General features: G+C 55.6%; 4 protein-coding genes across 4 annotated transcripts; 1 reads left to right on the forward strand and 3 right to left on the reverse strand.

The window, feature by feature from the left end:
• Positions 1–2,158: 2,158 nt before the first annotated feature.
• CHGG_03127 (uncharacterized protein) lies at positions 2,159–3,261 on the reverse strand (the record flags this gene model as incomplete). Its single annotated transcript, XM_001229642.1, has 3 exons — positions 2,159–2,431; positions 2,506–2,785; positions 2,852–3,261. The coding sequence occupies 3 exons, from the start codon at positions 3,259–3,261 to the stop codon at positions 2,159–2,161; spliced, it is 963 nt and encodes a 320-aa protein (XP_001229643.1).
• Positions 3,262–4,145: 884 nt separating this feature from the next.
• CHGG_03128 (uncharacterized protein) lies at positions 4,146–6,246 on the reverse strand (the record flags this gene model as incomplete). The annotated part of the gene is made up of 3 exons (XM_001229643.1): positions 4,146–4,690; positions 4,756–5,120; positions 5,180–6,246. The coding sequence occupies 3 exons, from the start codon at positions 6,244–6,246 to the stop codon at positions 4,146–4,148; spliced, it is 1,977 nt and encodes a 658-aa protein (XP_001229644.1).
• A 2,424-nt stretch (positions 6,247–8,670) lies between these two features.
• CHGG_03129 (uncharacterized protein) lies at positions 8,671–11,357 on the reverse strand (the record flags this gene model as incomplete). The annotated part of the gene is made up of 2 exons (XM_001229644.1): positions 8,671–8,916; positions 8,991–11,357. 2 exons carry the CDS (start codon positions 11,355–11,357, stop codon positions 8,671–8,673), a joined length of 2,613 nt encoding a protein of 870 aa, XP_001229645.1.
• A 717-nt stretch (positions 11,358–12,074) lies between these two features.
• CHGG_03130 (uncharacterized protein) lies at positions 12,075–14,691 on the forward strand (the record flags this gene model as incomplete). Its single annotated transcript, XM_001229645.1, has 2 exons — positions 12,075–12,928; positions 13,026–14,691. The coding sequence occupies 2 exons, from the start codon at positions 12,075–12,077 to the stop codon at positions 14,689–14,691; spliced, it is 2,520 nt and encodes an 839-aa protein (XP_001229646.1).
• Positions 14,692–14,838: the final 147 nt, after the last annotated feature.

A 14,838-nucleotide genomic window follows, 5' to 3' on the forward strand; every position in this document is an offset into this window, starting at 1 on the left:
GAATTTTTTGTTTGCTCCTTTTGGGGAGCCCCTAGCGACAGGTGTGCGCGCCGCCAATGGAGACTTTTTGGGCCTTTATGTCTATTACGCACATGAAAATTTGAGACGGAAGAGAAGTTGGAGCAGCGAGCTTTCCCTCCCTTTGGAAATCCCCTAACCCCCGCTGGGTCTCTCCCCATCGGAGATATTTCACTTCACTTGGTCCCCCCCCCCCCCCCCCCCCCCTCCTTTTGCCTTCGAGGCTGCCTCCTTTTGCCCAGAGGATCAGAATGCCTGTCAGGTAAGTCCCCCATCCCCTCGTCCCGTGCAATTTGCAGGGCTTGTGTATCCTGACCAGTCACAAAAATGCCGCAGGTATCGATTTCATCACATGCAAAGACACCAGGAGGCCTCCTCGTGTCGGTGTGCGGATCGCGGAACCATGTTGGCCACAGTCGGACCGAATGCCAGCGGCGCAGCTGCAGCGAGGCATGCAGGTGACTAGCCGGACCCAACCGTGACCCATTCCTGGGCCCCACGCCCGCCGATCCGGCCGCGAAAACGATAACGTGGCCTTGCTGACGCGGCTGCCTTGGCTTTTCCCGACGGCGGGCCAGATGGGGTCTGAAAAGGAGGAGCTGATTGGCGGAAATGACAGCGCGTTTCAGACGGTTCGGGGAGAGACGGGGAGATTCTGCCTTGCCATGGGCGGCGCCAGACATGGGACGAAAAGGAGGAGGCGCATACAGACAGATGCGGAAGGCGTTCCAGGAAACGACAGACCAACCCCCGCTTTGGCTGAGCCGATCTGGACAACCTTTGGCGATATCACGGATCATGCGGCCTCAGGTCAAGGGCTGTGATTCGTGGCGATACGATATCCTACGGCGTCCCCTTTTTCTCGGGCTCCTTTCCATCTCGGCAATGGCATGATTGGCGGAGACACAAGGGACCGGTGAATCGATATCGTCTCTCCCCGTGCCGAGGCGTTTCACCCGAGCACATTTTTCTTGCGAGCTGGGGTTGGGAGGCTGGCGAGGATGGAGAGGGAGCTGGAGGTAGGGTCCGACTCCTTGCCAATTCAGCGATCGGGTCCGCCGTTCCTCGACACAGATATATTTTGCTCGTTTCCCGACACCCCAGGAATGCGAAGATGACCAACTTGCACACCAAACACTTCTAGGAACCATTCTTCCCAAACCCTTGACATATTCTGCAATTCACCAACGCGCAGTGTTACAAGCAGCGAGATGGCAAGAGTCTGCCTCGACAAGCAGGTCTTTTACAAACCCCCTGTGGCAACAGGCCCTAGCTCCGCGAATCGCGGGCCCCTCGCCCGGAAGCGAGGCCTTTCGTCTGCTGATATATTTGCTGCCCCAGGGGGAGTGGTGTAAATGGAGTGTGTTGCACCTGGAAGCCACAAGGCTGTCGGTTCGAATCCGGCCTCCCTCACCCTCTTTCCGGTTTTTCAGGATTGGTCCCCTGAAATTCCGGAAAGAGTCACACTAACCAGAAGGAAACCCCGAGGAATAGCCGTCGTCTCGGAGACACAGGGACTGGGCCCCCTAGCGTCGCACACCGATCGGCAAAAAACCTGTGCAGCTCACTGCAGGATAAGAACTATGAGCCGTGGGAGCTGGGGACCCTGACGGGAAAAAAAGACCCGGGGCAGAAGCAGAACTGCCTAGCAAAATACTGCCAGGGAGCCCCCCTGGAAGAAAAACTGAAGCGAGAGGGAGACGGAAGGGGGAAGGAGAAGGAAGAATCGATGACATCCCTGGAACCAATCACATCCCGACAGAGGGGGCAGGTGGGGTTGGAGAAGGCTGGGGGATCCGTAGTATGAAGGAATCTGATTGAAGGACTTTACCGTAGTATGTAGGTTTTCATCCGGCCCTTGGGGCACGGTTTCCTATGTAACCAAAAAATCCGTAGAAGTTCCGGCACGCCCTAGGGCATAGCGGTGTAGGAAAATATATATATACTGAACGACATCCGACGTTACTTTCCTTTCCTTAGGCTCGACCTAACCACAAATCCACAAAAAAATGAAAATAAAGTGAAATTCCAGTTCAAGCACCAGCTTAAGAGCCAGAGCAAGCAAAACCACATCCAGCACCAAAACACTCAACCCCCCCTTACCCCCCCTTCTCTCCCCTCCTTACCGCCCCCCGTACCATCAAGCACAACCCAACAACAACTTCGGCGCCGCGCTCGATGGCTCATCCCGCGCAACCTCCTCCTTGGGCGGCTCCTCTTCGTCGACATACTCGGTGTCGCCGGCGGGCCGGCTGGTCATCCAGCGCAACAACAAGAAAGCATCGGGCGGGGGTGTCGGCCCGCGCAAGTCCAGCTGGCGCGACTGCCGGAGCACCAGCTTGTGCGCGTTGGTGTCGAAGTACACTTGGGTGATGCGTGCCCATTGGTCGCGCTCTATGGTGTAGATGAGGCCCTGTGGGATGAGGGAAAGGGGGTGGTTAGTGGTTTGGTGGGTTTGGGGGGTGGGTTGGGGGTGGTGGGAATTACCGGTTTGGTGTGGTGTCCGGTGTGTTGGCCTTTTTCGAGCCGAAATCTGACCAGCTGGATGGCGTAGTGGAGGTCACTGCGGAGGACCTTATCCCCCGGGGGGTGGTTCGAATCGATGGCGAAGCAAGCTACGTGGGGTTTGGTCCTGTCGACGGGGAAGTAGACCGCCTCGGGTGAATACTCGCGCTCTACAAAATCATCGGTTGCCGGGTCGAAGATTCTGAACCGACATAGGGGCAGGTCAAGTCCACTGTGCTCCCTGATGGTGTATGAGTCCACTCTAGCCATTGTGATGTTAGTATCGGATGCCCACGGAGGTGGATTGTAACAGATAAAAGCAGCTTACACCCAGGGTTCCCATAAATCTTTATCCATTTCGTACAGGTCTTCGAGACAACCATTGAACCACTGAGCCTTGAGCTCTCCGTACTTGCTTTCTGGCTGTTTATACCATGTTTCTCTGATCTTGTCCTTCCACGACCAGGGTGCCCGGTTCGAAGCAGCTTCGTCAAGGAGCTCATCTGGCACCCACGGTTGAAAGAAGCGCGTGTCGGAACCCCAAAAACTTCCGCTGTCGTCAATATCGAGCGGTTGCCCAAGGACAACACCCAAAGAATCCAATGTCGGTTGGTCAATGACACACGCATTAGTGGTTAGATGATCAAACTTCGCTTTCATTTCGGAAATATCGCGCAGCTGTTTTTGTTCAACCATGGCCCGACGAAGGTTCTCCGTCGTCGCTAATTTCGCTGGCATCGCGGAAGGGCGGAATGGAACCAGACAATGAAGGCAACGTGTGGTGCAGTGTGGTGGTTGTGTTTTGGAAGGTTGATACCTTCGCTTCTCGGAGTGTTGGGGGACAAACCGGAGAAGATTTGGGTGGTTTATGGTCTTGCGATATTCGTACTGCTCCTTGTTTGTTTTCAGCGGTCGGCTGCCTCGCAACAACCGAGCAAATAAAGAGTGACAGCGCACCGAAATGCAGGTGTGATTGGTTGGTTGTAAGTGGTCAGTGATCATTTATGCGGCCTTGGAATGGGCCAGGTCTGTGGGCGTGATTGTCGGCCCAGTCCAGGCATGAGCCAAGCAGATGTGCCTGGCCAGGATCCATTACAAGGATAAACAAACCAGAGCGAAAAGAGCATCCAAACTGAATTTGATATCATAGTCTATGGTAGGTACATATAAAACGCAAACGCAAAAGGAAAAAAAAGCCAAAAACAAAAAAAGCCAAAAACAAAAAAAGCCAAAAACAAAAAAAGCCAAAAACAAAAAAAGCCAAAAACAAAAAAAGCCAAAAACAAAAAAGCAGAACGCGGAAACAAAGTGTCGGAATATCTACGCCAGAGTTACGTCCTCGCAGGGGGACGTGACGGAGGACAGGGGTGATCTGCCGCTGGGGCAGTCGTCACGTGGTCTTGGACCTCGGGGACGACAACCCCGGCTGCAAAATCTGCCCCCGCCTCATTCCACAGAAGAAATGAACATGATCCAACTGAACCACCAATGTAGCACGTCCCTCCAGAGAGAAGGGATTTGCCCTGTGTTTCTAACGCTATCGCGATACCTGGTATTCCCTACACAAAGGAAACTGTGAGCCACAGGCCCAACAACCAACCTAAACCAACTTGAAATGTTGATTACTGGGGTCGGCCGCGATCGCCCGTGACCGACGAGGCACGACTACCACTGGTGGTCGAAGACGCACGACTAGCTGTTGCCGACGTGGAGCGGTGTCCGGTGGCAGACGAGGTGCGCTGACCGGTAGTCGACGGGGCACGACTACCAGTGGCACCATTCTGGCTGGCCGATGGAGCCTGGTTGCTCGTCGTGGATGAGGAGCGGCCGGTGGCGGACGGGGCACGACTGCCAGTGGCGCGATCACCGGTAGCCGACGGGGCACGACTGCCCGTGGCGCGATCACCAGTGGCGGACGGGGCACGACTACCGGTGGTTGACGCGGGGCGGTCACTAGTGGCCGCCGGCCCGCGGTAGCCCGTGGTCGATGGGCGGCGGGTGCCTATGACCAACGGGCCGTGATGACCGGTGGTCGACGCGCTGCGGCTGTTTGGAGGTGAGGCCGCCCTGTTACCGTATAGCTCCAGCATGAAGCCCAGAAGGCGACGAATGAAATTGCTCATGTTTTCAGGGTCGTCGGTTCTCCAGGGACCAAAGCGGTGCATAACTAGGACCCGTCAACCGTCGGAAGGTCAAGGGCCGCAGTGGTTGATCGTGTCACTCGCCCGGTACCAGGCGCCTGGCCAGAATTGCCCGAGTCGCTTCCGTTGCCACCAGGGCCTCCAGGACCGCCGTTGCGAGATGTAAGTGTGGCTTTCACCCTACCCATGGCGTTTCCCACAACCTTCTTATCCCATCCTTGAATATCGACGATGCCTTGCTGGGCAAGCTGCTTCAGGAACGTGGGAGAACCGAGCGTTTCTTCGAAGTCGCGTGCTAACCTGGCTTGGGTGTGTTGCAGGGGCGCCGGTTTTGCGATGGTCTCCTTCGGGGCCGTGCACCTCCACGGAGCGTTGCGGATGTACTGCTCATAGCTGGGTCCATACTCCCCGATGATGATATAAATCTCATTCAGGTTTTGAGAAATCATCAGTCGTCTAGAGTATGCAACGTTAGCGGAGTATCCGTTCGGGGTAGATCACTTCGCCATACTTACCGCTTCTTCCCGCTGTTCGAGTTCTGCAAAAGGCCTTCGTTGAGTGGGTGGCTGCAAATCCAGGCGGCCATCTCAGCGGCTTCCTGTCTCTCAGTGGAGATTTGGATCGACCTCCTCGTGCCCGACTTGGCCTCGCAAATGGCCATGGGCTTTTCCCAACTGGGTCCAGCTTTTCCGCGACACAAGTAACCATCCACCCGTGCCTCCAGCAACAACTTGTTGTCGACCGTGTGTGTGGCAGGGTTGAAAACGGGGACTTTCAGGTGCAAGGCCAGGCGGGGTGGGACCCAGTGCAAATCAGAGAAATGCTTATGAAACTCCTGTGCGATTGCCTGCAGCAGCAGGAGCAGGGCAACATTCACATACGACTCGTCGGCGGATGGAGGGTTGTCGGCGCCTCCCTTGGCGGCTGGATGCGACACTGCCGCCGGCGTCCGGAAGTCTGAGGGGGTATTAGGAGGGGGCAGAATCTGGCGGGGAGGTGTAGCCACGGTTGACGGCCCACCGGAACCTTGTTGCTCGACGGGCGTTGTCGGTCGGCCTCTTGCATCCTCCTTCTCGGCTTGGGATTTGTCGGTTTTCGGGCCATCCATTCCACTGCCCTTGGTGTGCGTGGTAGCCATGACCTGCCAGTACCGGACCATGCTGAAATACCCGCATTCGGGTGAAGGATGTAGGTAAGATGGGGCGCCAACATCTCTCAGGCCCTCGTTCAAGTACGCAGTCAGGTACGAGGACCTGTTTGACTTTGAAACCAACTCCCGCGCAAGTTGGTCGTTGTGAGGGGATACGAATCCCTTGTAACCCGTTTGGTCATTGTCTCGGTACAAATCCGCAAAGTCGTCAATATGATTGTCACAGTTATACCGGTACCAGATCGTGCGGAGGTGAAGGTACTCAGTGTGGGTGATGCTGGAACCTGAGTTGCTAAAGTTGCCGTGTGATATAGCCAGCTCGTTGATCCGACCCGGCAGCTTGACTTCAGCGCGGATTTCGTTGTTGTTCCGGATTTCCTGGGCCCATCTTTGAACGGTAAAGGCCACGTCGTTTTGCTTGTTGGCGGCCATGCCTGTGGACATTTATTTGAGTGGTAGAGAAACAAAATGTGCTTGGAAAGTGAGAATGATAGGTGTCGAATTGTAGTCGATCCAGATCTGACAGCTGCTGTTGTTCGAAAACTGAGACGCCAAAACGGGGAAATTTGCCGCTATTTATCTCACCGCGTGAAACAAGGTCAGCCATCAACCGGACCAAGGACCAACATGGCCATGAAAAACAACGCTTTCCGGGTCACCTCAGGCTACGGCGTTCACATTGGGCTCATCCCATACTCACCTTAGCGGCTGGACAATGGGTTTGGAGGCGGCACAGTGGACCACCCCTAGGTCCCAAGGGTGGCCCGGCCTACGGCGTGGAGCTCAACTTCAGACAGTCGATGTTGGGGGATCGACCAACTCAGTATCGGTAGGTCGGGTTTCTGGACTGACTCCTGAACTGGGGTAGGGAGGTGGTTCATGCCCGGGCCATCAGCGGCGCGCACCGCCATGTACCTATATGTTATTGTGATTGAAACTCTGGTTCGCGAGGGGGGGAGGGGAGGGGGGGTTTGTGAGCTGTGAGTTGTCAATACTACTGGGGCTTTTCGACCGTAATCCCCAATGTCATCCACGGTTTGTCGGTTGCAACTTGCCACCTTGAACTGGTCCCGGCGGTGCAATCTCGTCGTTTGTGCGGTAGCAGGCTGCGCCGTGAGCGGTTGGTGTGTTGCTTCCAAGCCCTTCTGTGCATGTACTACATGTTTCAGAGCGAGACAATAGGCCAACATCAAGCACTCAAATAACGACCATGGTGGGCTGCAAGGTTTGGGGCAGTCTCAGCTCGAGACCTTTCCTGTAAGAAACACGAGGCGGCGAGCCATGTCACCATGGCTAAATTTAGAGGCTTTGTTGGTTGGGTTGCCGTCCCAAAGCCTCGGGACCAAGCAACGCATTGGATTGGACGGTGCCCACAACACCTTCACTATCAGCCCACGTTGGAGTTTGAAGTTGGGGCGTGTGCGGGCCCGTGGCAGAAGCGAGTTGTTTGAGACAAAACTGCTGGAGTTGGAGGGACCATGGAGGGCCAGGAGAACCAGGAGAACGCCAAGTTTTCCTTCAGCTCAGGGGGAGTCACCACTCCCGGGTGATTGAACCCAAAGGCACAGTATCGTCGCCTCAATCTCCCATCAACTCGCAAAGAAACCCACCCGCCAAAAACTATTGAAACAAAGCAACGTGGAAGTTGAACGCACCCGGGCTGAAGTCAATCGAAAGTGTGCCATTTTGCCGAGTTGGCTCCTTTAAGAGACAGGAGATAATACAAGGGCGGAAATCCGCTGGCCCCTGATATATTACTGCCCTATGCTTATATTTGACTATCCAGTGTCTAAACTCTTTCTATTCTTAGTTATGGCAGCGTCGAGCGGGTGGGTGTGTGGTCTGGGGTTGTGGCTTGAGAGTCACTATAACCAACCCTATTAGCTGGGACCAACGATGGAAGCTAACCCTTGACGCGGGCGCCGTGGAGTGGAAATTCCGCTGCGGCCGCACAAGTCTACAACGGCTATTTCGTAGTGATGACTTGTTAGTAGCGCCGAAATCATTAATAGCCTGGTACCTCATCCCTGGATCCTATTCCCATCCCGGCCACACTTTGCCCTGTGAAGTTGGGAGCATTGTGGTTGGCTGGGCTTGTCTACGGATTATGATACAGTGGCGGCTATCGTCTTCCGTACTTGTCGAGGCCGACCCACAGCCAGACGACTTCGGCTGCGACGGATCACTCTTCAGTCATGCATTCAAGGTCGCCCTCGTCTTCATATTATTCACCAAACCCCACCTGGGTCGGCAGTTAGTTGATCACCCCAGCGGCGCGGCCTATTCGCTTCAAAAAAGCCGTGACGAAGCAGAGGGCGACGGTAAAAACTGGGATTGAAGGGGGTCATATAACTGGCCATTCCCATTGTTTGATGGTGATGACGAAGTTGGCGATGCCAGCTTTTACCCCTGATCAAAGAGTCAGCGAGAGCGTTTTGTTGAAAATTTGAAATTAGGATTAGGGCCAGGATGGCGGCAGTAAACTGAAGTACGGGTAGGTACCTTATGATCAAGTGCCGTCATGCCTGTTTACAGGTAGGCACACACGGCCCAAGAAAAGGCTGGGGGCGACTCGTCAGCGGCCAGGAGTTCAGAGCCACTTGTTCTTCAACTCCGAACCATTATTTTGTACTCCACTGCGCGACCTTTCAACCCGAAAAACGCTTCACTCTTTTGTTCAGTGACCTCTGTTGACTGGAGACATCTCACAACATTTGTGGACATGACTAAGACTCCAGTCACTGGCAGTTATTCTTGTGTAGAAGTCTTCATAAGCGTCCCAATCTCTGTTTGTCTATTTCTCCGCAAAGCGTATCCAGAAAACTTGTCAGAGAGGAGACTGAACAGTGCACGCGGTCAGCCTACGTATCCGTCGTTGTATGAGTTCAGAGTTTTCAGCGCCTCCTTCAGCGCCGCCAGCTCGCCCTTGTCCTTTTCACGCTGCATGGCATCCGACGGCCTCTCCCCCGCGATCTTCTCGAGCAGTGACGCTTCTGCCTCGACAATGTGGGCCTGCGTGAGGATGGCGCTCGGCAGCTCGTTCAGGATGCCATTTTCGACTACGAGGGCATTGACGTAGCCGACAAACGCCATCATACTCGTCTATCCGATGACCCGAGTCAATATAGCTTTTCTCTTATTGATTCAAAGGAAAGGGGGCGAACCACGTTACTCACCTCGTAGTACATGTCAACGTTGAGGATCAAGCTTGCCGCATGTTGTAAGTTCATCTTCAAAACGCGCTGGGTTTTGGCTCCGTCCCCTGTTTCAATACCGTGAGCCACCCTCTCGGTCAGCTTGTCGAATAAGCGGCTCGCAGCCTCAACGCCACGAAGCAGGTCTGGTCGAATAAGTCCGGCGGTCAGCGACACGACCAAATGCTGGCTTACCAAGCCCGCAAACTTATCTAGTACTTTGCGCGAAATATCCGAGGCGTTGAGGCCACCCAAAGGCACCAGATTCTCCGCCAACCACATGTTCAACGATTGAAAAACTGGACGTAGACCACGTGAGACGGTGGCTGACTGTTGCCGTATATGGTGAGCATCAAGGAAGCCGTCGTAAAATCCAGTATTGCCCCTCGCATGACATTGAAGAACGTTTTTCAGGGTGCAAGCCGCCGTCATTTTCAGCAATTTGAGTTTTGGGTCGACGATGTGGGCGCGCAAGGCCAGACGGACATGCTCGTTAGGACAGGCGGCGGCGAGGGCAACCTGGATAAACTCGTCGACAAACCTCCAAACCGCCGCGAGGTGCTGCTCGGAAATCGCCCCCCACTTGCTAGACTGGTGCTCAAAGAGGCCGTGGTACGACGTCTCACTTGCCGCGCCGCTGGGACCGCGCCCCCCCCAGTAGACACTTTGCGTCGCCACCCATATTTCGAACGCGCCGCGCTCAACAGCATCTGGTACGGCGGGCGTGTAATACTGCTCCAAGATAGCTTGGGTCGGAAACGTTTCCGCAACCTCTGCCTCGCTGCCCTTGCTGGACGGGCCATCTGCCTCGGAGCCGTCTCGGGACTCGTCTCGGGCGGCACCGCCCCCGCCGTCATTGCCTTCATTCTCGCCCTGGCCACCGCCGGCCGTGGCTTCCTCCCCATCTTCGCCGTCGCCGCTGTCATCCGAGTCTTCTGCGTCGGATTCGTCCCCTTCTCCCATAATCACCGTAGTCTTCCCATACTTGCCCATTGTGGACGCAAAGGTCCTATTGAGGGCCCTAACCGTGGCACGCAGGTTTCTGTCTCCGGCCTCGCTCGCCTCACTCCCATATGCTGGGAAGAAGTGTTTTTCGCAAGTCTCACCGACCCTGTGCGGCTCCTTACAGTTATTTTGGTAGATCCCCAGGCACGCCTGCTGCATATATGTCTCAAAAGCCTTGGCGATGGCGTGGAGATATTGCAGACGAGCCCGATCCGTGTTTCTCCCCTCGCCGTGGGCCACTACTCGGGCATTGGCTCGCCCGATTCTGGTCTCGACCTCAGAGATAAGGCTAGGAAGAGAGGTTTTTGTATGGAGCCAGAATCCCTCTTTGATGGTTGCCTTGAGTGCACTGATGCCCCTCTGAGAATCCGGCACGCCCCGCCAGTCCGGTTCGTTGCGGAAGAACTCCGCCTCCCCGGCATCTCTTTGCTCCAAAGTCTCGGCCCGCTTGTCTTTATCCTGGTTCTTGACCACGTGCCATCGCAAGATCTTCAAGCCAGATGAGGTAAGAGACCCGTTCAAGATCCTCACATATTCCTCGTGAAACTGGACGCGGTCGGGGTTCGTAATCACCCCTATCACCCGGCCCGCAAGACCCGGGTCGCTCTTGGCAATGTCTTGAATGAACCCGGGTGCGAGCTGGCCGTGCAAGCTGCCCCCGGCGTTAACCACGAGCAAGACCAGATTTCGCTTGTTCTTTACGTGCTCCTTTGCAAGCATCTCCACTGTTTCCCTGCCCTCCTCGCCCTGTTCGTTGCTCGCCACCCGGAAGATACCGGGTAGGTCGATGAGGTTGACCAGCGGCAGGTTCGGTCCCTGTTTCTTGACGACCAAGACGTCGTCGGTAAAGCCTCCGGAGACACCCCCACCCGTAGGTGACGGCAGCACTCCCAGCTCGCGGGATGCCTTTATCATCAACTCGGCAAACCCGTCCGAGCTTGAGAGCCGCTCGTGGAACTGAAGCAACCTTGTCCGGTCGGCGTCAGAGCGCGACTTGCCGGGCTCGATCGACAGCTCGGTCCGTTCCGTGACGGCGCGCCGCATGATGAGCTTCGTTGGAAAGCGAGTGCAGAGCCCGGCATGGACGGGAAAGTGAAAACGTCCAATGGCTTCGAGAACAGAGCTCTTCCCGCAGCTCTGGTCGCCGACCACAACCAACTGAGGTGGCTCGAGGCGTTCAGTGCCGCCGAGCCGGGACAGCTGGTCGAAGACGTCGAACAAGGCGACTTGCCGTTCGTCGATTAGGTCCTGGGTCCCGTCCATCCTGGATTGAGCCCACTCCGTGGAACCGGTATTGCTGGCGTTTATGACCTCGGCGGATTGGTCGAGGACGATGCCGTTCATGGTGGCGGCAAAGGGAGTTCAAGGAGGTTGTTTAAGAGTTAATTGGTAACTCTGCAGACAAAAGAGGAAACTGGGAACTCTGAACGGATGAAATAATAGGACGAGTGTGAAGGGGGGTTGGGGATACGGGAAACATCATTGTGAACGGGGTCTTTGCTGTGATATTTGTAAACGCAAAGGGAACCCCTCCCCCCCCCCCTTCTCGAGCTTGCCACTATTGACAGAACGAAGCCTTGTTGGATTGAAACCCTGGACCGGTGCAAAGGTAGGGGAGGTACCTTGTCTCGAGCAGCCCCGCCACACGTGGTCCTATGAGCGGTCTGTCATGCACGATGTGTGTAGGACACTCAACATGCGGACCACTCATACCGAGGATACCGACACGGGAGGCCAGGAAACTTAGGATCGGACCACTCATGGTCAATTGGCAATCTTTCGTGTTGCACCATGCCACAGCCCCGATGTTGGGCAGCATCCATTCATAAGACGCATTCGTCAACAAGACTTTTTGAGTCTGCCTCCCGAACCAGCTCAATTCAAGTTCCCAGGCAATCCGCCACATCATGTTGCATCTGAAACTGTTTGCCTTCCGAGGCCATCTGAGCTCGTAATCCCAACTGAGTAACAATACAATATACACGGCCACACGGTTCAAAAGGCCCAGGTCGAGCATAAATAGATGCCCGATCAACTGGTTCTGTATTTCATTGTTCACCAATGCTTCGCTGCCTTCTCGCCACCAATACATACTCAACCATGCAATCCGAATTCGACCGAGTTCCCGCCTTCGATGACTCCTTTTCTCAACAATTACCTTTCATGATGGCCGACTTGACCTCCTTTCTCATCCATCCTTCTCAGTCTTCCACTCACCCTGACGCTTCCCTCATGGCCGGGCAACCACTTGTCTTTGGCCAGGACGGCTTCCCTGCAAGTCTCATGAGCTTGCAGGCACAGGGGAACCCACATTCCAGCGGTGCCACACACATCTCGCCAGCCCTTTTGACTTTTCCCTCCCACACTCCCTCCGCCGGCACGTCAACCGCTTTTCCATCAATCAGCTGTGTTTCCCAATTGTTTCCTGTTGGTGACATCAGTACGGTCAACTTTCTCGATGTTGCTCACAACACCGGTGGGGCTTTGTTGAATGCTGAAGTGGTTGATTCTACCATCACCAGTGCACCCATGGAGTTTCTGCGCCCTCGTGAATGTTTTCACGGCAGCCCGCGGCCCTCACTTCCGCTCATTGATAGTTCAGTCGCTCCCCGTCCCAATTCACAAGTCTCAATCGATGCAGCCCCGATTACAGCCGCTCCCCAAGCTACGAAGCAACAGGGGCGCGCCCGTCAGCTCGACCCGAGGGTCCCCCGGCCTCCAGCGGCAAGAAAGACGAAAGAGCGTAGAGCTGGTGCGACACAACCATCCTCGAGCCACCCGCACGCGGCGAGCAAACAAGCTCGAATCGACTGGACTAAGTGGACAGAGACCATCACCCACTTCTACCTTGTCGAAAACCATACGGCGAAGGAAGTTTCGTTCGAGATGTGGGCTTTGTATGGGGAACAGGTTGCGTAAGTCCCTGCCAGCCTTTACGCCAGTCTGGTCACTCTTCTATATCGCCTGGGAGAAACGCTGACGTCCTCTTGTCCGGTATGGCCGTGATTGCAGACCGAGAACCTTGTTTGGACGTTTTATCAAGAACCAGAGAAGCGACGAGGAAGTTGAGCCCCAAAAGCGTGTGCGAGCGGCAGGATCCCTGAACCACGCAAAGGGGGCCCTCTCTGCCTTTCTTTTCACCGCCAACAAACGGTTAATCGCAAAGTTGCGTCAAGCTCGTATCAGTCCCAGGCCATCTAGGGAAAAGGAGCCATACGCTTGCCAGCACGCCATGCTCCATGCCATCGACTGCCTTGTCAAGAAATCCTTCGACACATCCAGGTCAAACGCAGCCGCGACTTTAACCGCTGAGGGTTGCTCGCCCTCGTGGCAGCTGGTGTCCGACAAGTGCGACGGCCTCGTGGCAGTCATTTCTGGCCAAGCACCGCTGGGCAGCAAGATACTTTTCCTTCTGGGCCAACTGCGCCAGGCGCTCGACCGCGCGGTTTCCACCGCTCACCAGGATCCAGGATTCCCGATTATGATCTGGCGAACCTGTATGACCCTGCTAAGGGTGCGGTTTCCCGGCCGGACGAGTGCCAACCGTTCCATCTTCCTCCGGGTGTTCCTCCATTGGCTGAGAAGCTCGTTTCTGGCCACGCTGAAAAACCCAGCAGACAATTTGCTTACTTTGGTCGAGTGTTTAATCCGCGTGATGAATTCTTCGGAACCGTACCATTTCATTGCGACACTTGGCATGGGCTGCGGGAAGACGATGGACATGGTCGCGGGGATGGTTGGCCATGACCATCCCGTGTTGCTAACCATGGGAACCTCGTGTGCCAGGTACTGGAAGAGGGATTTCTCCATCAACCGCAACCAGTTTGAGAGGCAGTACAAGCCACTGGTGGATCGAGTCGTCAAGAGCCTCCGGCCTACGCGGGCAGATATTGCCGCGCTCCACGCCTACACGCAAATCCAAGCCGACAGCAAGGCGGAGACAACTGCTTGGTATGCGGCGCACTTGCGGATTCACACGCTGGACTCTTGTCGCACGACTTTGGAGCGGAGGTCTTTAAGATATGGCCAAGCCGCCCGCGGGCTGGCTTTCTCGAGCGAACTTCTCGTTGTCTGCCAGCTGGACCCAGTAATGGGCAAAGCCGACGGCGGATTTGACCGAAACAAGTTTGGGGACGCGCTCCAAGCTGTGACGGAGACGATCGAGGTCCTGCGCCAGGGCAATCTAGACTGCCTGGTGAGCGCTGCCCACCTTTCTAAGCGGCTGTCCATCTGGTACAAGTCGTACTACCCCGGGGACACGATTAAGAGCAAAAGTCACCGCCTTAAGGGTTCACAGACCACAGACGAAAAGAAACGGACGGCCGCAATCATGGCCCAGATTGGGGAGCCGCCGGTTGCGCTTCCCAAGTTCCGTGACCCTAAGCACAGGCCCAACACGCGGTGGCGCCGGAAGAGACTGGCCGACCACCAGTTTGTCCTGTCGGAAACCGCAGCGGAGGGCCGGATTCAGGACGCCAATAGCGTGGACTACAAGAGTCTGTCTCCCGGCGACGAGCGGAGGCAGAAGACCAAGACGCCAATCCAGGCCGAGGCAGAGCAAGTGCCCTGGATCCGCCGGAGGTGTTGGCATTGCACAGAGACGTTCCCGTCGCGCACCGCCCTGTTCCGGCATACTAACAAGGGCTGTGCTGAGCGGCATCCGTGGGCCATGGACTAGATGAGCAATCTAGAAAGGTGTCAGAATACGGGATTCACTAGTCCAATCAGGAAATCAAGTATGGTTGTTTTCAGCGCTTGTTGCGGTGCTCCTTTTATTGTTGTTCGTTCGTGTCTTGCTCAGATCCCGACATGTGGGTCCTGTCCG

Source organism: Chaetomium globosum, genomic scaffold, assembly GCF_000143365.1.
Source record: "Chaetomium globosum CBS 148.51 scaffold_2 genomic scaffold, whole genome shotgun sequence".
NCBI lineage: Eukaryota > Fungi > Ascomycota > Sordariomycetes > Sordariales > Chaetomiaceae > Chaetomium > Chaetomium globosum.